This window comes from Mauremys mutica, chromosome 4, assembly GCF_020497125.1.
Source record: "Mauremys mutica isolate MM-2020 ecotype Southern chromosome 4, ASM2049712v1, whole genome shotgun sequence".
In the NCBI taxonomy this organism is placed as follows: Eukaryota; Metazoa; Chordata; order Testudines; family Geoemydidae; genus Mauremys; species Mauremys mutica.
Window position 1 is genome coordinate 147,568,726 of NC_059075.1, and position 22,532 is coordinate 147,591,257.

At 59.0% G+C, this 22,532-nt stretch overlaps 2 protein-coding genes across 2 annotated transcripts; one reads left to right on the forward strand and one right to left on the reverse strand.

Moving 5' to 3' along the window:
* Nucleotides 1–4,917: 4,917 nt before the first annotated feature.
* GPX2 (glutathione peroxidase 2) lies at nt 4,918–7,288 on the forward strand. Its single transcript, XM_045013865.1, has 2 exons — nt 4,918–5,230; nt 6,705–7,288. Exons 1-2 carry the CDS (start codon nt 5,009–5,011, stop codon nt 7,053–7,055), a joined length of 573 nt encoding a protein of 190 aa, XP_044869800.1. The 5' UTR covers nt 4,918–5,008; the 3' UTR covers nt 7,056–7,288.
* A 3,484-nt stretch (nt 7,289–10,772) lies between these two features.
* Nucleotides 10,773–22,171, reverse strand: CHURC1 (churchill domain containing 1). Its single transcript, XM_045013866.1, has 4 exons — nt 22,024–22,171; nt 18,654–18,789; nt 16,513–16,583; nt 10,773–10,968 (listed from the first exon to the last, which is right to left on the reverse strand). Exons 1-4 carry the CDS (start codon nt 22,102–22,104, stop codon nt 10,876–10,878), a joined length of 381 nt encoding a protein of 126 aa, XP_044869801.1. The 5' UTR covers nt 22,105–22,171; the 3' UTR covers nt 10,773–10,875.
* Nucleotides 22,172–22,532: the final 361 nt, after the last annotated feature.

Consider the following 22,532-nt stretch of genomic DNA (forward strand, 5'->3'; position numbering starts at 1 on the left):
AGGCTAGGACTAGAACAGCATTTAAAAGAGAACTGGATAAATTCATGGAGGTTAAGTCCATAAATGGCTATTAGCCAGGATGGGTAAGGAATGGTGTCCCTAGACTGTTTGTCAGAGGATGGAGATGGATGGCAGGAGAGAGATCACTTGATCATTGCCTGTTAGGTTCACTCCCTCTGGGGCACCTGGCATTGGCCACTGTCGGCAGACAGGATACTGGGCTAGATGGACCTTTGGTCTGACCCGGTACGGCCGTTCTTATGTTATGAAGAACGCCTCCCTCCCCCACGGCCAGGGCAAAGCCAGGTGGGACTGAGCCTGGGCTTGGATGCTACAGATGGTGACCACAGCCTGGCACTGTTCTCTGACTGCACTGGCCTGGGGCAGCTGTCTGTGGGCACGGGCAGCAGCGAGGAAAAGATAAAGCCGGACGTCAAACCCTCGTCAGCCTGGGCTCTGGTTTCTCCGCTGCCCCAGGGGCGGCTCTGGTTCCAGGCAGCTGCACGGGGGCCCGGTGCGCCGGCAATCAGATCCCACTGTCAGTAATTCCAGCTGCTTTTGCCTGGAGTGGGAGGGGCTGAGCACCTGGGGGGCGTTCCCTTTTGGGGGTGCGGGGCAGGCACCCCGGGGTGTTCCCTTTCCTTGAGGGTGGGGTGTCAGACGGGCTGAGGACCCACCCAGGGACAGTCGCTTGTGCTGAAACTGAGGCCTGAGCTGGAATTTTGGCTCCCACGCAAGCCTTGAACCTGGGTCTCCTACAGCATGTATGTGAGAGCACCCGGGAGCCAGGCGTAGGCACCACCTGCAGCTGCTGCAGCTGGGTTTGTGGTTCCCCAGCACCGGAGCTGACAGCGGGACAGATCTCCGGGCACTGGCCCCACTGAGAGCAGATGCACTGACGTCCACTTGCAGGAAATGAGCTGAGCTCCTTGTACACCTCTCAGGGCACACGGGCGGCCTGCTGGCACCTTGGCTCACCCAGCTGTCCTTCCCCAACTGGCCGTGAGCTGCAGCTCCCCCGAGCAGCCCTGGCCCAGTCTAGTCTGGCTCTTAGAGAAGAAAACCCCTTTGCTGGACCATCTGCCTTGGCAACAGGAGCAGAGCCCGCTCCTGGCAGTGTGTGTGTGTGGGGGGGGGACTGGTACCACATGAGCCTCCCACAGGGGTGTTGTCACCCGTGGCAGCAGAAGCTGAGACAGGAGGCAAGCCTGGCATGACAGCACTGGGACAGGTGAGGAGCTGGGACGACAGAGGGAGCTGGGCCAGACCCAGGCCCAGCCAGTCCCTGGCCACATGCCGGCCCAGCATTTCTCTCAAGCTGCTGGCTCCGGCTCCAAGATCTCAGCTTGTTTGTTTAAATCAGGCTCCAGCTGTAGTGGTTGCAAGAAAAACCTTCCTCCTCTACTCAGCCCTGCAGGTTGGAGAGGTCTGAGCTGTCCCATCTATCTCCCGAGGGGGGTGAATTTCACCCACCCAGTGCTGTGAGGATTGCAAATGTCTCTCCCATTCACTAGTTAGTTGCTCAGAGTGAGGCTGAGTTCTCCTCTGACATCCAGCAACCCCCGGGGGGGGGGATTTGCATAGACACACCCACTCTGCCTAGGTGGTCAGTGGGCAGAGCTGCGTGGGGTTATAAATCACTGTATTGAGCACAGGGCTAACAAAATGTGGTTGTCCTTAGTGCATGAGTAAAGGACAGCAGAACTGTGCCTTGCATCACCTGAGTGGGGTGCGGGGAGGGTGTCACCCTCAGCTGAACCTCGCTCGCAAAGCCAGCAATAAGGATACCAAGTGCCATTGACAATGAGTGTGTGGGTTGTGGTGTTTCTACTTGTCTGTCTGCATTCTGGGTTGAGCTTTACGGTGCGTCTACAGGGCTGGTAAATACCTGGGGCTGGCCTGTGACAGCTGGTTCAGGCTAAGGGGGTGTTTAATTCAAGTGTAGAGCTGATAGCTGGAGATCTTGCTGCTTTGTGAGGTCCCAGAGCACGGACCCCACCCCAAGCCCGAATGCTACACTGCACCCACTGAGCCTGAGTCAACGGGCACAAACCCGCCCCAGGTGTTCCACTGTAGTGAAGACATAACCCGAGCTGCAATTTGACCCTCCCCTCTCCAGTGCTTAAAGACAGAGCTGATTGGGCTCGAGGGAGAGTCCTTGTTTCTGTGCAGTGATGGGTAGAGCTGAAATCCCAGATGAGTAAGTGTAGGGGCTCTGGCTTAGTCATAGTGTGGGGGCGGCGTTGCAGGGAGAGGCGACGAAAGGGCAGCAGCGCAGAGGTTCCTGGCTAGCCAGTGAAATCACCGAGAGCTGGGGGATCTCGGAACACGGCATGGTGGAAGCAGCGGCAGGGCTGACCGCGGCAGAGCTTGCAGCGGCAGTGAGCCAGTTGCAGAGGTGACGGTAGCAGTGAGGGGGGTGTTGCTTGGGGTACGTGGGGTGACGCAGCGTTAGAACGGAGCGGTGTATTAAAGGGATGTTTGTTTGGACTTTCACGCCAGGAGGTGGGAAACTGAGGCAAAGGCCCCTGTTAAGTTTTCCCAGATCAGGGGGTGGGATTTGAGCCGGTTCAGTTTTGTATTGTGAAGAGGAACCCCTAGATACTGACCCTGTCCTGTTGCTGCCAACACCACCTGGCAGAAGGGTTATACGCCCTCCCCAGTCAGCTGAACGTGGCCCTATTCCAGCCCCACAGGGAGAGCCCCGAGGAAACCCGCTCACGTTTTGATCAGCTGCATTGGCTCATGTCAACTGGCTCAGTGGGTGGGTGGCTCTGGGAAGGGCCCCCGGCTCTTTCCCCCCCATCTGAGCCCTGGCGCTAGAAGAAGTCGGACGCATGGACACTTGATAAGGGGCTGAGGAGAGGGGCATGGAGAGGAGCGTGCCGGGGGGGCGTGCCCAGCTCCCATGCTGTCTAGGCTCATCTAATCTCTGCCTTCTGCCATGAGGCGGTGCCATCTGCGCACTGCTGGGCCGGGGGCAGCAAGGGGACTGCATGAAGCCCACAGTAGATGGGCCGAGTGCCCAGTAATGGCCCCACACTGGGGTGGCCGGGCTCTCTGCGACTGTGCCGCACGGCTGGAGGAGTCCAGAAGACGCTAGGAGGTGGGGGGGGGCGCCCTGTTATAAACAATTACATCCTGCCCCATTTACCATAAATACCCCCACTACTGTTCCAGGAGCACATCGATACTGGGAGTGGGGCCGTGCACAGACACCCAGTGAGAGACGGGCCCTGCCCCTAAGAGCTCACAGCCTCCATAGACAGTGGGCGGAGGGGAAACTGAGGCCTGGAGGTGGCAGGACCGAGCTGTCTAGAGTTGCAGGCCCTGCCTTGCCCTGCCCCCACCAATTTCCTACCCAGCTATTTCCTATGGACGCTGCCTGCAGCTAACTGAGCCGCTGTGCGCAGGAGCCTGCTCAGGTGCCTCTGAGAGCCGCTGCCTTGGAAACCCCTCAAGGGCCCGGGCCGTGCGTGTCGGGTACGGTTCCCAGGGCGGTGAGATGCCGGCCAGCCTCAGAACCTGCTGTGGGCGCCGAGCCCAGCCAGCCTGGATGGAGGGACACACACACACACACACACACACACACACACACACACACAAGTGGGGCTCTGGCAAGGATGGGGCCACTCCCGCCCCCAAGAGGATTATTAATAAAAGGGGGTTGGGGGTGGGGCTCTGTTTACCGCTAGGAGGCAGCGTAGTGAGTAGCTAGAACGCTGGGCTGGGCCCCAGGAGCCCTGGTTCTAACCCCGGCTCTGTCACTGGCCTGCTGGGTAAGGCCCTGCCTCAGTTTCCCCCTGGGGGTAATGATACTGCCCTGCTTTGAGAGTGACAGATGAAAAGCATTACATATGCTCATTGCTATAGCCCAGGAACATACAGTCCATTTCCCCCAGGGGCTCTGCCTCGCCCAGCCAGAGTGCGCACATCTCAGTGGAAAGTGTGCATTTGTGCTCAGACTTCCTTTCTCCCCTGTGGCCACTGGAATCAAATTGTCCCGGATGAAATTTAAAGCCAACCCCTCTACCCTGTCTGAGTGGAGCCCTCCCCTCCCCCCGCTGGGCTTTGGGCAGCTCATTGCACGGACACCCGCTGAGTTTTCAGTGTGCAGCAGCCCCCGTCTGTCATTTAAGGCCCTCTGAAGACCTCATCCAGATGCAAGCCCGGCACAAGCCCCATCTATCCACTTCCTTGCCAGGCCCCTGTTCACACAGTATCTGAGGGCGTCACTCCCGGTCACAGTTACCCTTGTGTGCAGAATGTTTTCATTTTGTCAGATTCCCTTTTTCTGATGGAAAATTGGTGTCAGAAAATTTTCCACGTACTCAGATAGAAGGAAAAAGAAAAGGGAACCAAAATGTTGGCTTGTTATGTTTTAAATCGCAAGAAGTTTTAAACAACTCTGATTTTTGAACACTTGTGGCTAGGGACGCTGAAACGGGCCTGTCTCTCGCTGTGTGTCTGTGCAGTGCCCAGCCCAACGGGGCCCTGATCTCAGCTGGGGCAGGGCCTGTCTCTCACTGTGTCTCGGTGCAGCGCCCGGCCCAATGGGGCCCTGTCAGCTGGGGCAGGATCTGTCTCTCAGCGTGTGTCTGTGCAGCACCTGGCACAACAGGGCCCTGTTCTCGGGCTGTCTAGGGGCCAGTGGAAGGCACATCCTACCAGTCACTGTCTGATTCTTCCCTCTCAGTTGCATCCCCCCAGGGCAATGTCTCGGCTAGAGGAGCTGACCGACTTGAATTACTGAGAACTAGCCGGAGTATCAGGTTGGCCTGAATTCCCTTCCTGCGCTAGCCGCTTTGCAACGAGACCTGTGCAGGCCTGACCTGCCGCTTTGTTCTGTGGCCGGAAAGAGCTGGCTCACTGACAGGTGAGCGCTCTGCTTTCCTTCCAGGCGGTGCCAAGAACGGAGAGACCTTTGGAGCCGCCGATCACGTGGGGCGTGGGGCGAGCCTTAAGCCAGCGCCTGCCAGCAGGCAAGGCTCACTGTGCGGCTGCAGCCATGGCTCACATCGCCAAGTCCTTCTACGACCTGAGCGCCACCGACATCCACGGGGAGAAGGTGGATTTCAACAACTTCCGGGGCCGGGTGGTTTTGATTGAGAACGTGGCATCCCTCTGAGGCACCACGGTGCGGGATTACACCCAGCTCAACCAGCTGCAGGCCCGGTACCCGCGGCGGCTGGTCGTGCTGGGCTTCCCTTGCAACCAGTTTGGCTACCAGGTATGTGACACCTGCACACAAACCCCTACCCCATGTCCTCTGCCTCACCAAAGAGCCCTGGAGGTTGCAGGCCCTGCAGGATCATCCCCCTCCAGCGTGCTGAGCATGCAGCGGGTGCTGGCTTGGTGCTTGGAGAGCTCCCGCCAGCCAGGGGCTGGGAACAAGAGACGTGTGCGGCCCCAGTTCCTCCCATGGCGTCTCGCCTGGGCATGTGGGATAGGGTCAGAGCAGCCGCTGGGGTAGGAATTGCGGGAGGGGGCACTGCCCCTCTGGGATGGCCACGCAGCAGCACGGCGACATGGGACGGGTGCCCCCAGTCCAGCCCAGAGATCAGTTCCAAAGCCAGGCAGTGACCCAAGGGATTGGCTGCCCACCACCCTGTCGCTTACGCCCGTGACGCTCTGCCTTGCACCAGGGTGTGGGGCGGGAGCACCCTGCCCTTTGATTCTGCTGCCAGTGCCACCCTGCAAGGCACAGGCACGTATGACTGAACTAGCCGATGCTGGCCGCAGCTGCACCTGTAAGACCCAACGGCCCAGGTGGGTCTGTGCTGAATGGAGCGTGTGTTTTGCATGCTCCTGCCCCAGGCTGGGCTCCCTCTTCCCAGCCTGTCTCCTGCTGTCCTGGCAAGGTGCCCTCCTGCCCATGTAAAGCTTCTTTGGTGACCCCTCAGTGGCAGCCTGAGCACAACCCAGAGGGAGGCATTGGAGCAGCTCCACCCTAGAGTAGCAGAGACGGGCCCCAGCGTGAACCTGGCTGCAGCCTGACGGGCAGGGCCCAGGCTGCACCCACAACCAGACCAGCGTGAGAGCAGCTAGAGATGGAGCAGGGTGGCTGGGTCCCTTCCAGGGGCCAGGGCAGGGTTCTTGCCTGGAGAACCTTCTTTGCTGCTGGGACCGTACAATCTAGCTGCTGGTCAGGACGTTTCCCCTGCTCCCACATGGTGGCCCAACGGGGAGGTCAACGAACAGGGACACTGGACGCCTGGGTTCTCTTCCCAGCCCTGCCACAGCTCTACTGGGTGACCTTCAGCAAGTCACTTCCCTGCCCTGTGCCTCAGTTTCCCCTTTGCCTGTCTTGTCTATTCAGACTGTGGGCTCCCTGGGGCAGGGACTAGCGCTCGCTCTGGGTCTGTGCAGCACCTGGCACGAGGGGGGGAGGTGATCTCCGCCAGGGTCGAAGCAGTGCCAGGACAATGCCCCCACCCCGATCTCAGCGGGGGGGTCTATGCAGCTCAGGACACAACGGGCGGGAGAGGGGGTAGCTCGGTCACACCCTGAATTCCTCACAGTGTGCTTGTGGGTAGGCAAATAAATGACGGAGTGGCAGAACCGGCCGGGCCAGCGTGGTGGGGGCTGGGACCATCCATGAGTCACTAAGGAGCAGCGGGAGGCGGGGGGACAGGGCTGGGCTCCGGACCATCCCTGGATGCCATTGCTCTGCGGCCCGACACGCCCTGTCCTCTCCCCGGCAGGAGAACTGCACCAACGAGGAGATCCTCAACAGCCTGAAGCACGTGCGGCCCGGGGCCGGCTTCGAGCCCAACTTCACCCTCTTCCAGAAATGCCAGGTGAACGGGCAGGAGGTGCACCCCGTCTTCGCCTACCTGAAGGCCCACCTGCCCGCCCCGGCCGACGAGCCCTCCGCCTTCATGGGCGACCCCAAGTTCGTGGTGTGGAGCCCGGTGCGGCGCGACGACCTCTCCTGGAACTTCGAGAAGTTCCTGGTGGGGCCCGAGGGGGAGCCCTTCAAACGCTACAGCCCCAAGTTCCAGACCGTGGCCATCGAGCCCGACATCCAGCGCCTCCTCAAGCTAGCCAAATAGGGGGGCGGGCAGGGGAGGCCGGCTGCAGCGCCCCCTGCTGGAGGGCCACAGCGCCCGTCGGCGCGGCGGCCACCCCCTAAGTCTCAGCCCGCGGCGGCCGGCGGCAGCGCTTTACCAGGTGACGGCCCCCTTCTAAACCGCACGGGGAGAGGGCCCGAAGGGGGTAAAGGCACTGAACGCTCGGCCCTCTGGGCCCCGGGCCCCGCCTGGTCCAATAAACAGGCCTGAAGGGAGCCGGGTCTCTGTGTAGTTTGTACCCCTGCCCCCACCAATTGCAAAGCCTGGCGCTAGGACAACAGCGTCGGCTGCCTCCCACTGGCCAGAGCAGGGAGGCCCAGCCTGCCCGGGTGACGAGAGGAGCCAGCAAGGGCACTTCAGCCCCGGGTCTTGCACCAGCCTCCGCCGTGTCGGCAGAGGGCCCTGAGCCCTTGCTGCTGCAGGGGTGGCGGATGTGGGGGGGGACTGGCAGAGCCTGAACGCCCATGGGGGCTGTGCTGGAGGGAGCCCGGCACAGAGTGGCGGGTGCCCAGGGCAGCGAGCTGGGCAGAGGGCTGCCCGTCACCCGGGCAGGCAGGGCGTGAGTGTCAATATTCCTCCTGCCTAAAGGGGCCTCACCCATTAAAATGGCTGCGAGGGCAGGTGCCCCTCGTGGCAAAGCGGGTTCACAGCTCTTTGTGAGCAGGGGCCCAGAGACGGCAAAGATCTCAGCCCAGCTGGGGCCGTGCCCTACGGCAGCCTGCCCCTCTGCAACGCCCTGGGAACAGCCCAGCTGGGGCCGTGCCCCACGGCAGCCTGCCCCTCTGCAACGCCCTGGGAACAGCCCAGCTGGGGGCCATGCCCCATGGTAACCCGCCCCTCTGCAACGCCCTGGGAACAGCCCAGTTGGGGCCCATGCCCCATGGTAACCCGCCCCTCTGCAACGCCCTGGGAACAGCCCAGCTGGGGCCGTGCCCCATGGTAACCCGCCCCTCTGCAACGCCCTGGGAACAGCCCAGCTGGGGCCCATGCCCCATGGTAACCCGCCCCTCTGCAACGCCCTGGGAACAGCCCAGCTGGGGGCCGTGCCCCTCTGCCATGCCCCAGGAGCAGCCCCAGCTGCGGGGCGGGGGGGGGGGAGGCATCCCCGACAGCAAACCCAGCCCCTCTGCAAAGCATCAGGCCAGGTGGGGGCGCCGTGCCTCAATCCAGGAAGCCCCCTGACAAGTGGCTGGGGTGGGGGTGTCAGCCCCGCTGCCTCCAACTGCTTCCTGACCCCCACGGACAGCACTGCAGCAATGACCTCTGTGAGGGGAAGTGTGTCTGCCTTCTCCCCCCCTGCCCCCGGGCACTGGAAGAGACCAGGAAGTTACCCCCTCCCATGGGCTTTCATTCCTCTGCCAGCCTCCTATCTGGTAGGGCACCCCCCCCGCCAGCGACAGCTGAGGACCTGCCTTCCAGGAGCACCTCTGCCACCCGGGGGGCCCATTTGGCCTGCTCTGGGATGGCTGGAACTGCCCGTGTCAGAATGAGCCTATTGCCGGGCCCCCTTCGCCCACCCCAGCCCAGGGATTTGTTCCTTGCTGCGGGTCAAGGCAGAATTACAGCCCCAGCCCCACTGGGTGTGCAGAGCCTCAGAAACACGCCCCGAGTGGGACTGACGCTGCCTGAGGCTGCCGAGAGCCTGAGCCCATTGCTGGGAGGGAGCTGCCCCGGGCGTGACCGACACAGCGATGCCACCTGAGGCTAGAGGGAGACTGAGGGGCAGATTCCCTGTGTACGTGCAGCACCAAGTGTGATCATTGGCCTGCTAAACCCAGGGCTGTGAGCGGGATCTGGGGCAAAAACCTGTCTGAGGATTGGTCCTGCTTTGAGCGTGGGGTTGGACTAGATACCTCCTGAGGTCCCTTCCAACCCTGACATTCTATGATTCCTCCTGGAGAAACTAGCCCACCCGATCTCCTGCAGTCCTCAGAGCCTCCTTGGTCACTCTTCTGACCCCCTCTCCAGGCAATCCCTGGTGCTGCTGCTGGGTGACCTTTGACAAGTCACTTTCCTGCTTGTCGCCCCAGCTGTAACGGGGGGTGTGTGTGTGTGTGATGCTCCTTGAGACTCCTCCGTACCGTCCTGGAGATGGCTGGTGGAAACCCCCCAGCAAGGCGCTCCGTATTCAAGCCAAGCGAAAGCACCCAGCTAGTCACGCGTGTGCAGGGTGCTCCCAGTGCCCAGGGCGGGGCCCTCCCATGGGGCAGCACAGAAACGCCCGGCCTTGGGCGCCCCTCAGGGTGCGGGGCCAGAGGAGATGCTGCACGGCTGTGCCTTCTCTTCCTCGGCAGTGGTCGGCGTGGCTCTCACCGGGGCGGCAGGGAGCCAGCTGGGTCTAATGCTGTGGAGCCGTGTGGCTTCCTTCTGTGACACATCACCCATTTCACTGCCTGCACCCCCCTCGCCAGGCTGGAACAGGTGTGGGCACCTCCCTCAGCACAGCCCCTTTCCCTCTGCCAGGGGGCTCAGGAAACAGCCCAGCGAGCCCCCCGCAGTCCTGTCGTGAACAACTGCACCAACAAACCCACCCAGGGATTTCATTCCGTCTAGCCCAGAACCTGCCCTAGGAGCAAACCTCTGGGGCTTCGTGGGAAGCGATCAGGATCCTGCAGCAGGGCCAGCGCTGTTCACACCGGGGTGCTCGCTGGTCTCCCAGCAGCACAGCAAACAGACGTGTCCATAGCACCCCGTGTTGGCAAGGCGGCAGTCAGCAAACACTGCAATCGACAGGCCCCACCGGTGAGTGGGACAAGAGGCAGCAGAAGGGCTGACTCACCGCCGGGCCCCACCAGAGCCCGGAGGGGGGAAGCGGGTTATAAAGGAGAGCAGGCCTCTGCGGGGATGAGTCAGTTCCTGGAGAAATCCCCACTCCCCAAGGGCTGGGCTGGCTGCAGGTGGCACTGAGCGGCTGCAGCAGCGCCAGGCATGATCGGGGCTCCACCGTGCCAGACACGGGACAGACGCCTCTGAAGACACCACCAGTGCCCCAAAGCTCTCCTAGTTTATTACCCACCCGTGCACAAGAACAACTGGTCTCCAGAAAGGGACCACCACACTGCCGCCGGTCACCCCCAGGAGAGCCAGCAGCACCGGACGCCCCTTGGCGAAGGCTGGCCAGGAGATCCGGAGCCACCTTCCCCTTCCCTTCAGAGGGAGACTACAGGCCCTAGGCAAGAAACCTGGCTTGTTAGCCCAAGCAGCCTGGCCACAGCTGCTGGCAAGTCTCCTGCTACGGCTCTAACCTGGGCCCAGTTTGCGTGGTCCTGGGCCACGGCGTGGGGGAGGATTCCGAGCGACCGCAGGGACAGCTGGGCGGAGAGCAGGTGTACCAGGCTCCAGACTCCTATGGGGGGCACGCTGGGGTGCCTCGTGGGGCTCTGCTACTGTCAGCCGGGTCTAATTTCATTAGAAACTATAGACCCACGCCGTGCCCCTGCATGTCAGCTGTAAAATTACCTCCCGGGGGTGGGATCCCAGGCCGGGCACCGTGGTGGACATGACAGCAGCTGTTACCTTGGTTTGTGCCAAGGACCGTCCCACTCCCTCCCCCTCGGCACGCTCCCCAGCACAGTACCAGTCCTCCAAGCAGCCTGGCTTACGCCCCCCTCCCTGCTCATTCCTCCAGGCCAGGGTCCTGAGCCTCTCTGATGCCGAGTCTGGGGAGGAGCGGGGTGCCGGACCGTGGGGCGACTCACGTTCACAACACAGGGCACGTGTTTAATGACTGTAACCCGCCATCGCTCTGCCAACAGTCTAGCAAGGCTGGACGCAAACCCGCCCCGAGGCGGCGGCCGAAGCTTCAGAACAAGGGGGCCGCCTGGCGAGGGTCGTCGGGCAGGATGCTGACGGAGTCCTCGGCCCTGCCGCACAACAGGCACAGCATGGTGTACTCCTGCAACAAGACAGAGGGCGCTCACGCGGGGGCAAGGGGGCGCTCGCTTCCAGGTGCGGGGCTGGGAATCCTTTGTCCCGGGCGTGTGTGAGAGATGGGGTACGCACCAACACCCCGGCCAAGATTCAGGCCTGGAGGGAGGAGCTAAAAGGGAGAGAGCCCAGCTCTGGGCTGGGGGGGAGATCTCCAGCTCTCACCGGGTGTAGGTCAGGGCCTCCCTGAGGAAGTGGGGCTGGGCCTGAAGCTGGGAGCCCAGGCAAGTGTTAACAAGAAAAGGGACCCTGAGTAGGATGGGGGTCCAGCCCTGGCCGACCCTCCTTTCTGAGTTCCTTGTATTTGTTTTGGAACTTGGATACCCCCGCAAGGGCAGAGCTTTGGTGTGATTTAGGCAGAGGGCCGAGCCACCACGGCACCAGACCAGACCGGAGATGGCTGCTGACCAGTGAAGACCTGGAGGGAAACTGAGGCCAGATGAGCAGTGCCACAGTGGGCCACAAGGGGGCGCAGATGCCAACCCTGCCACATGGCGACACAGCGTTCAGTCCCTTCCAATGCGGCACAGCAGGGCGCCCAAGCGAGAGTCATGCTGGCAAGGACTCACGCAGGCTGGCCTGAGAGATCAAGGGAAGTCCTTCGCCCAGACTGGCCTGCAATGGGCTGGCAGAGCATGGCTGTGGCAGCAGGAACCTGCCTCCCCACTATCACTCAGCTTTGCTGTGCACCAGAGCCAGAGACGGACTGGGCACCTGGCCCTGAGCGAGGGCTTCGAAAGGCCTCACCGGCGACCAGACCCACGGGGCCCTCGGGTTTCTCCCCCGGGCGAGGGCTGGATTGCTCCCTCTCCCACCGTCATTGGGGTAGTTGCTCTTGTTTCAAACAGCCCAAGAGCTGGGGCACCCACGGCTCCCCCAGGGAGACTAGCCCACAGCTCGGCGCCAGCCCAGCAGGCTGGCTCCATCCTCCCTTATCAGCACTGTCCTCTCACTCTACCGCCAAACCGAGCAGCCCTCCCCCGCAATGCCAGGCAGGCAGAGCAGCACATTCGCTGGGCATCGCTGCCTCGCCCCAGCGAGGGGGATGGGTTAACCCAATCAGGGCATGCAGAGCGCCCGCCAGCCGGCGCGCAGCTACTGACCAGGGCTTTGGGGACGGAAGCGAGCAGGAAAAGGGACTTGCCCTTGGACATTTCAAGGCCAGAAGGGACTGTTCTGCCTCCTGTACAAGCCAGGCCAGAGAGCCTCCCCCAGCGACTCCTGCGTCCAGACCAGAACTCTGGTCTGAGCCAGAGCGGAGCTTGAGAGAGACAATCCAGCCTGGATTTACAAACGCCATGGGACGGAGAACCTGCCCCGTCCCGGGGTCAGTGGTTCTGATGGTCCCTCCCTGGTAAATACCAGCCCCTTACCTCCCGTCTGAACATGCCTCCCTTCAGCTCCTAGCCTCGGATCTCTGGTAGATCACAGAGCCCCCTGCTAGCAGAAATCTCCGCCCTGGAAGTGTGATCAAGGCACCTCTCAGCTAAACTGAACAGATTGGGTTCCTTTAAGTCTCTGGCTAGAAGGCAGGTTTTTCAGCGCTTGACGACTCCTCTTAGCTCTCTTCTGAGCCCTGTCCCCTTTGTAACATCCTCCGTGCAGCACTGGGCACAGTCTCTCCAACGCCGAAGAGGTCACACCACCTCCTTACTCGTGTTGGATATTCCCCAGCTCGCACGCCGAAGGATCCTGCACACCTCCTCGGCTGCGGCACTGCGCTGGGACTCAGCCCCCTGGTTTGCACCGGGAGTGCGAAGGCTCTCCAGGATGCAGGTCCCCATCCCATAGGTGCGACCTGCACTCCTCGTTCCTAGTCGTCTGATCTTGCCTTTGGCTGCATTAAAACACACGCTGCTCAGGGGAGCCCCCTTGCCAAGACCTGGCGTGGGACGCAGGGTTTGCTCACAGATTTCTGGTTCAAATCGTTACAGGATTGCAGGTCTCGCCTCCCAAATCATTAAATATGGACCAGGACATTTGATAAACTGCTTCCTTAATGGAGGTGTCAGGATCAAAAGCTTAAGGAATGTAACTAGCTCCGTTTTCCTTTTCCCTAACCCCACTCCTCCTAGTTATACCTCCTGGGACATGACACAGGGGATCTGACTGATCCCCGCCCAGACGTGCATGGTAACTTTCCAACACCCGCATTTGCTTCACGCCGGCAGCGCCCCTGAAGCCCACGGCTGCATCTCCCCAACCGGTGCTCACACTTTCAGCAGGAGCTGCCGACTGCTAGTCTTACTCTCCGCAGCAGCTCGCCAAGGGACCGACGGGCAGTCCCATCCCGCCCCGGGCAATGCAGGCACAACCACCGCAAGGCGGGAAGGCAAAGGCCGCTGGAGTTTTTCGCAGCACAGACTGCAAGCCGCTGGCCTTGTTTCCACTCATCCAACGCCTGTTCCAAAGGGAGTCAGACTCGCTGCCACCCACAGACACTGGGACTGCCCAACGCTGGCCAGGGCCGATATCAGACGACAGCTCCTGAGATGGACCGGCAGCCCAGCCCCTCGGAAAGCAGAGCGGGGATCAGCTTTATAGAGGCCTCCAGGTAGTCAGGGCCTGGCAGTGCAAGGGCTGTGGCTAGCAGCAGCCTCCAGGGGGCAGCCACTGAAAACACGCCCCTCCGAGCCCGCTCGCTCCCTCTGGTGGTTACAAAGGGCAAATGACACCCAGAATGGGAGCACACGCCAGCAACCCCAGGTTTGGAACAGAAAAGTGCTGAACTTCAGCTTGCGGAGGCATCGGTTTAGGAACCTCAGACCCCGAGCAGCTCCATCAGCTCTCCCCTGCTTTGCTCCCCCGTGAGGGCAGCTTGAAGGTGCGGCTAATGCATGCCCGCATCTCGGAATTGTCCCACAGCTCTGGTTGGTGGACTATGCCCAACGCCTGTCTTTCAAGCCAATCCATCGCAAAGCGATCTGGCTCCCCTTGTTGCTGTGAAGCCGTGCTGACTGTCAGGGAGCGATCCAGGGTCTGCCAGAGAAGTCCCCTCTTCCACCACCACCTCCTCCTCATTTCACCAGCAGGCAGGTCTGATAAAACCCGTCCGCCCAGGTAGAGGGAGAACACGATTAGCAAGGTCAGGAATCAGGCCACACCCATCCTGCCAGGGGCTTGGGGGCCTGGGTCTGCCTCCTAGGCTGGATCGGACCTTCCTGCGCAGAAGAAATTAACAGCTGTGGCTCTTCCAGCAACTGTCCCATGGCCTTGCTGTGCGTCTGCTTTAAAACACTGATTCAGCAGGGTCCTGTGCAGCCTCAGTGCTGCAGCGCTTCATGTGGGGTGGAAGGTACTCAGCCCTGCGCCCCATGGCACTGGGTCCTAAAGCACTCAGGCTGGAATTCTCCACGGAGCCTAAGGGAGTTAGGACCCCAAGTCCTATTACAAGTCAGTGGGACTAGTCATTTAAGTGCTTTTGAAAATTACCCCCTCCCAAACCCCACTGACTTGCAACGAGACTTGTGCTCCTAAGTCGAGGTGCTTTTCAAAATGCCAACCTAAAGCCAGGGCTGTAGGCAATCGTGCTAAATCAGGGGGTCTCAAACTGGGCATCGGGGCCCGTCAGGGGGTCGTGAGGTTGTTACATGGAGGGTCGTGAGCTGTCAGCCTCCACCCCTGTAAACGCCATTTCTCCTCCAGCATTTACAATAGTGTTAAATATAAAAAGTGTTTTTAACTGATACGGGGGGTGGCACTCAGAGGCTTGCTGCGTGAAAGGGGTCACCAATGCACAAGTCTGAGAACCACCGCGCTAAATGCTACCTCCATGCACGGGAGCCAGGCCCCGCTTGTGCATACAGAATCTCAACCCTCAGTGTTGCATGGACGTCCCCTTGCCTGATCCGACGGTGTCAGATCGGCCCAACGTGTTGGGAGCTGGAGAGACCCTGATCAGCGGGATGCACCCGTCGCCTACCTCGGGCACCACGCCCCGCGGGCGGAAGTGCGGCTGTGGCAGCTTGGAATCCACAGCTGGAAAGTCAAGCCACGTTTTACAGTGTAGCTGGCCCTACAAAAGCACAGCGGGTTGGGCGGTGACTTGAATCCCTTCCCTGGCTTAAGCAGCAGATGGGCTGCTCAGGACACAATCCCACACGTACCATGGCAACAGTAGCCTGCAGAACCCAAGAGCACCTCCAGATGGAAACCCACCAACCAGAACTTTCTACTCCAGCCACTGTGGTCCTGGGGTTCCTTGTGCTTCCGTGACATCACTCCCAGGGCTTTCCAAGTCTCAGGGCGTTCATAAGAAGGAATAAAGGGGTGTGTCTTTGTGATCTGCGTACGTGCATGTGGGATGAAGTGGGAATTTTCAGTGACGTTTTTATGCCCCCCGTGTGCCTCAGTTTCCCCTAGGTTTTGCATGGCAATCCAGTAGGGAAAAAGGGCAGGCTTGAGAGAGAGAGGCATGAATGGCATCTAGCTGTCTGAGCCTGAATGGGTTGTTAAAAAGGACTGGCTGAGGCTCACCCCCATCAATGAGGAATTCAAGACACCGATGGGAAAGCCAACCACCAGGACACGGACACCTAGCAACCTGCACCCCAGAGGGGGATGGATTTCCCCACCGCTCAGCAGGGAGGCTGAGCAAACCCCCCAGCTGGAGAACAAAGGCTGGGAAGGTGGGAGGTGGGGTGAGGAGTTGGCTGTGGGAAGGAGTCGGGGCTCTCACCTGACCAGGGAGGTCAGACTGAGACAGAGCCTGAACAGAGGTGTTCACCACAGCTTGGCTGGGCTCTGGGCTGAGCAGGACGGACTTGGGCCGTGCTTTAACCTTCACTTCCCTGTGCTCACCTATGGGCCTCCTGTGCTGTGTAACAGCTGGCTGCCGAACCCGGCTGTTCTGATAACACCGAGTGTCACCGCAGATACTGCTGAGGTGCACAGTCCCTGAAGAGGGGCCGAGCCTCTCCCAGGGGTCTGGCTCAGCTGGACGCGCCGGGCAGAGCTCATGGTGTGAAGCAGGAGGGCTGGAGCTGCAAAGGTGCAGTCAAAGGAGGCGGTGAAGCCGGCTGGCCGGCGCTGCAGGAAGAGCGAGACGCCTGCGGGGCCCAGCACGCTGAAGGGCTGGTTCCAAAGCTGGGGGCGTAGCCATAGGTGCCAACTTTTCCCGGGGCCGGTGGGTGCTGGCCCCCGGCCCTGCCCTGACTCTACCCCTGCCCCGCCCCCATTCCAACCCCTTCCCCAAAGTCCCTGCCCCAACTCCGCCCCCTCCCTCTCCCCATTGGACTCCTTCCTCAAATCCTGGCCCCGGCTCCTCCCAGCGCTTGCTGCCACGAAACAACTGTTTCATGGGGCAAGCACTGGGAGCTAGGAGGAGAAGCAGGGCTGTGGCGCGCTCAGGGGAGGACGTGGCGCAGAGGTGAGCTGGGGCGGGGGGGGAGCAGGGAGCTGCACCCACTGATTTTTCCCCTTGGGTGCTCCAGCCCCGGAGAACCCACGGAGTCGGCGCCTATGGCCGTAGCACTGACCTTGGGGCTCCATGACAGCATGCAAGACAACATACCTGGTAATCGTCCACCACGCTGAATGTGTATTCGTGCCTGGCTATCATGTGATGACAGTTCTTACACACATCTGGAAGGAAAACCAGAGATTCACAAGGATCGCCTGCTCGGAGGGAGACCTCACTTACCACAACTTGGGGGCGGGGAAAGTCTTATTTCTTCTGACTGAAAATTGCACTGATCTGAGATCAAGGACCTGCTACCCTGCGTCAGTGACAAAAAGCCCTTCTGGTCCAAGAGGGCAGCGGTCGTCTTAGAGGCACAGCCAAATATCTCTGGCTCCCCCATGGCTAGATCCACCCCAGTTTTCCAATCCATCCTGTGGATTCACCAAAGCAATTCAAAAATTTGTATTTCGCAGCCCCACAAATGCCTGGAGAATTTGTCTTACTACATAAGGTTTCACCTTTGCTGTAAGGGCCTGGGCCATTTTTGGCTAGGAGCAGGGCACATCGTTCAAAAGTAGTTAACTTTTCTAACCACCGGAGCCTGGCCATTGAACAGAAAAGGAGACCGTTCCACAAGCGCCAATGCAGATGGAAATTGTCCATTCACTCCAAGGAGTGTAAATGTAACACACACTAACAAATGCCAAGCTGAGAACTCTTTCCTGCATTTTAAAAGAGACAGTGATACTGACAATCAAACACAACCCCATTCTCTCCACATCCCTTCAGCCCTCTTTCCTCACATTCTGCCTGGCTTAAAAAAAAAAATCAACACACGCGTGGCAAGCAGGAGGTTTACTCTGGTGATTAGGGAGAGCTAAGCTATCAATTGCTGGAGAATTTAGGCTCTAAAAACGAAACATTAACCTGGCATGGTTGCAAAATGCGAACAGATACAGAGCTGCTTCCCCGCGTTTGCAAGCCAGTTAACTCCGGTTCCTCTGCTGCTGTGAGCAGCAGTAGATTGACATTCACAAGACTCTGGTCAGTTTCACAGCAGCTGTTCACAACACTATGAGTATCAGTGAAGCTGTCCAGAATCCCATCAATTTCACGCAGGGTTTCTTGGGAGCGGCGGGCAGCAGCAGAGGCAGACCCTGGAGCTAATCACAGGTGAGGATGACACACAAACAGGCAGGGGAGAGATTCTGGAGACCAGCCCTGTCTCAGCAGCAGCAGCGCAGCGGAGAGGTTGCAGGGGGAGGGGAGAGCGTACAGTAGCAGAGACTCCTCCAGCACTGGAGTAGGGTGGGGAGCTCCAGCCTCAGGCCCGGATTCTGAGAACAGTTAAGCACACGCTTACCTGGCTGTAGCCACACCACACAGGTTTTTGTACTGCTGTAAGTAGGTTGGCTGGGGGATGTGATTTTTTTTTTTAACCAACATAGTTCTACTGATACAACCCCTCATGTAGACAGTTATACCAGAACAGATCCTTCCCTTTCCCGGAGAGACGCGCTATACTGGTATAAACACCTTTGTACTGGTATATCTGCATCCACGCTAGGGGGTGTGCCCACTCATAGATTCCTAGCTTACGGCCAGGTGGGACCATTAGATCATCTCACCTGACCTCAGCCCAGGACAGAGAATTTCACTCCGTTCTCTCTGGACTGAGCCCAGTAACTTGTGTTTGGCTAAAGCAGATCTTCCCGAAAGGCCTCCAGTCTGGATCTGAAGCCTTTGAGACGGAGCAGCGACCCCGTCCCTTGGCTCCTCCGATGGCATGGTTAGAGACGTGGGCCTTATTGGCAATTTTGAATTTGTCTGGCTTTAACCCCCCCAGCGACTGGTATAGGAACCCCACGGGGATAATTTAATCCGTACAACTTTTGTGGGTAGACGAGGCCTTAGACACTTTCCAGCCAGGGACTTACGTGAAAGTGAAGCTCATGAGGAAGGTCACAGGTTAGCAGCAAAGTAGAAATGTCAGCAACCTTCTCCTTCCCCACAGCTGGGGACCTGGGTCACTGCCTTCGATCTCTTTAGGGAGCCCCAGCCACCCTTCCTACTACCCTCTGGCTAAGAGACGTCTGGTAACTTTTTCAAGTCAAATACTAAACTCTGTCCCTCCCCACAACAGATATAATAATAATCAAACATGATGCCTCACCCCCTCTGCAGCTCAGGTTCCTAAAGCCTGTGGCTCTGCGCACACTCCGTGAAGGGGACAAACAAGGGGAACTCCTTACGGTCATAAGTGATGATTTCTTCTCCATCCTCCTCCTCTGTTGCTCTGTTTGCGATCAGCACAAAGTCCCTCTTGTTGCACTCCACACACCCCACGTAGTTGAGCAGGAAAGATCCGTTCTCCAGGCAGGTGTTACCCTACAGTATTGAGAGGAAACCTATCCACCTCCGTTCCTATGCTATTGTCAAACACCCACCCCTGCCCCTTCAATTTGTTCCAATGTTGTGTTTATTGACAGCACATGCAAGGGCTAGGCCAGTGGTCCCCAAACTGTGGAGTGCGCCCCCCTGCTCCAGGAAGTATGTGGGAGTTCGGGGGGGCAAATTGTTCACCAGCTGCTAACTGACACAGCAGTTTCCCTGAAGGCCCCTGAGCAGGAATCATAGACTATCAGGGTTGGAAGGGACCTCAGGAGGTATCTAGTCCAACCCCCTGCTCAAAGCAGGGCCAATCCCCAACTAAATCCCCAAATGGTCCCCTCAAGGACTGAACTCACAACCCTGGGTTTAGCAGGCCAATGCTCAAACCACTGAGGGCTTGGCTACACTTACAAATTTGCAGCGCTGCAGCAGGGTGTGAAAACACACCCTCTGCAGCGCTGCAAATTGCGGCGCTACAAAGCGCCAGTGTAGTCAAAGCCCCAGCGCTGGGAGCCGCGCTCCCAGCGCTGTCCGTTATTCCCCACAGGGAGGTGAAGTACGGACAGCGCTGGGAGAGTTTTCTCCCAGCGCTGGCGCTTTGACTACACTTAGCGCTTCAAAGCGCAAATGCAAGTGTAACCAAAGCCTCTGGAACAAAGGGAAGGGTGACAATAGTGCAGTCTTAGCTGGTACTCAGGAGGCAATGACCTGGGACCAGCCAGCTCGTGTAAAAGTTAATGGTTTACTTTTTCTTTAGGTACCTAAAAAAAGTGATGGTGGGGATGGGGAGAGAGAGAGAGTGTTGCTGTGATCCCAGGAGAGAGTGTTGCAGTGACCCCGGAAAGAGAGAGTGTTCAGATCCAAGAGCAGGAAAGCAGCCACTGAGCAAGAAAGACACCGGTGACTTCAGAACTCCCCATAACATGGAGCCATCCCACCAGAGCGTCTTGGAGCCACCCACGTTCCATGTCTAACAAATCACATCTTCGCAAACGTTCCTGGCAGGCAGGTGCTGCTGGCTGATTCAGCTTCCCTTCCCTGACTAGCTCAGGGATCTCGCTCTGATGGGAACTGCTTTGGCGTTTGTACCCAGTACTAGACTGGTACATTCAATGAGTCAGGAATAACAGAGGGGATTGGGGGGAGGTAAGAACACAGAGGTAAACAAGAACATCGGAAATGTCATCCCAGAGTCAGTGGGACATCTAGTCCAGTAACACATACTTCAGAGTAAAGTGCAAGGAAGTCAGCAGTAGCCAATTCGGGAATAACCTTCCCCTGAGTGGAGTTTCATGATAATCCAGTCAGTTAGTGACCGGCTTATGCCTTGAAACATGAGGGCTTATATCCCCCATGGGCAGGCCACGTCAATCTCCGTGCCTCAGTTTCCCCAACCGTAAAATTGGGGCTATGATACTGACCTGCTTTGAGACCTATGGCTGAAAAGCCCTATACCTGAATGGAGGTTGTTCGTAACTCTGAAATGTTCGTAACCCTGAACAAAACATTATGGTTGTTCTTTCAAAAGTTTACAGATGATCACTGTCTTAATACAGCTTTGAATATTTACTATGCAGATGAAAAATGCTGCTTTCCCTTTACATTTTTAGTAGTTTACATTTAACACAGTACCGTACTGTATTTGTGTTTTGGTTTTTTTGTCTCTGCTGCTGCCTGATTGCGTACTTCTGGTTCCAAATGAGGTGTGCGGTTGACTGGTCAGTTCGTAACTCTGAGGTTCTACTATAACTGTGTATAAGCTCATTAGCCATGTGTCTAATTCTTCAAATTCCTCTAAGCTCTTGGTCTCAGCAATACTTTGTGGCAATGAGTTCCACAGGTTTTTATAAAGCATAATTATTTCCTTTTATAATTTTAAATCTATTGTATTTCAACTCCATTGAATGTGCTTTTGTTCTTGTGTTACTATAAAGAAGGCCCTGACTTGCCTTCTCTTATCGTTAATATTTTTGCATATCTCAGTTGTGTTCCCTCTTATTTAACTCCTCTCTAAACTGTACCATCTTTTCAGTCTCCTCACAGAGCAGTCTTTCTATGCTCCCATTGTTTTTGTTACCATCTCAGTACTGTTCTTTCCGCACTATCTTTTTCAAGGTAACACTATCCCAGAGGCGAGGGCATAGCTGGTTTATGTAAAGGCATTGCATTGTCTGCAGCATTACTTCCTATCCCTTAGGCAACTTCACATTGCCTTTGCCCCCTGCTATGACATGGGCGGAAGTTTGCATCAGGCGTGCAGGGACATCGGGATCCTGACACCTGGCAGGTCCAGACAAGGGAGGGATTTTCAGAAGTGCCTGGCGTTGGCCTGGGTCTGCACTCATTAAAATCACAAGGAGTTTTACCAGTGACTTTGGTGGGAGCAGTTAGGCCTAAAAATCACACCCTTACAATCCAGCAGAGAGCAGGACTACTCCCCTGGGCTGCACACAGGGTGCACCTAGAGGTGCTGGAACTAGGGGTGTGGGGGGTGCTGTCACACCCCCTAGCTTGAAGTGGTTTCCATTACATACAGGGCTTACAATTTGGTTCAATGGCTCTCGGCATCCCCCGTATACAAATTGTTCCAGCAGCACCCCTGGGTGCATCTGGGTGCCAAAGGTACCCAGGGCAGCCTCTAGCCCACTCTGGCCTGGGGGGAGAGCGCACTTTACAGAGGGAGATGGGAGCTACGCACCCTAGGTATCAAGTCAGAAACAGAACCCAGGAGTCCTGGCTCCAGCCCCCGCTCTAACCCACCAGACCCCCCGCCCCACCCAGAGCTGGGGAGAGAACCCAGGAGTCCTGGCTCCAGCCCCCGCTCTAACCCACCAGACCCCCCGCCCCACCCAGAGCTGGGGAGAGAACCCAGGAGTCCTGGCTCCAGCCCCCGCTCTAACCCACCAGACCCCCCTCCCCCCCGAGCTGGGGAGAGAACCCAGGAGTCCTGGCTCCAGCCCCCGCTCTAACCCACCAGACCCCCCTCCCCCCGAGCTGGGGAGAGAACCCAGGAGTCCCGGCTCGGCTCCGCTCCGCCCCCCCGAGCTGGGGAGAGAACCCAGGAGTCCCGGCTCGGCTCCGCTCCGCCCCCCCGAGCTGGGGAGAGAACCCAGGAGTCCCGGCTCCGCTCCGCCCCGCCCCGCCCCCCCGAGCTGGGGAGAGAACCCAGGAGTCCCGGCTCCAGCCCCCCTCCAGGGGCGGGGAGGGACCAGGCCCCGCCCCCGCCCTTACCCGGGACGGGTACTCGGTCTCCACGCAGCCCCCGCACATGACGCCGCCGCTGCCACCGCCGCTTCCGGCTTCCGGGAGCATCGCGTCTCGCGAGAGCTGCCAGCCCCGGCCCCGCGCGCCCGGGAGGGTTTAGGGGAGGGGCCTGGAAGGAGCCGGGGGGCTGGGGGCGTGGTTTGAGGGTGTGGGCGTGGCCTGAAGGCTCTGGACAGTCAGTCGGGACCTAGGGTGGGGTCTGGAGGTGTGGGGGCGTGGCCTATGGACGAGTGGGCGTGGCCTATGGTGAGCAGGGCGTGGCCTGCAGGGTCGGGGTGGGTCTGTCGGGAGTGGGGTGTGGCCTGTGGGGCGTGGCCTGCCGCTTCAAGGTGGGGGGTCTATTGGGAATGGGCGTGGCCTATGGGCAGTGGGGTGTGGCCTGTGGGGCAAGGGGGGCAGCGTCAGGCAGTTGGGTGGGGCTGTTGTAGGCTGAAGTGGGGCTTTCAGGTGTGTGTCTCTCTGTGCGTGTTTGTGGA

Coding starts and splice junctions, on each gene's coding strand:
- CHURC1 (XM_045013866.1), bottom strand. CDS start 22,104: ATGCTCCCGGAAGCCGGAAGCGGCGGTGGCAGCGGCGGCGTCATGTGC. Junction 18,790..22,023: donor AGACCGAGTACCCGTCCCGG/GTAAGGGCGGGG, acceptor TCAATACTGTAG/GGTAACACCTGCCTGGAGAA. Junction 10,969..16,512: donor GCGTGGTGGACGATTACCAG/GTATGTTGTCTT, acceptor GTCTTGTTGCAG/GAGTACACCATGCTGTGCCT.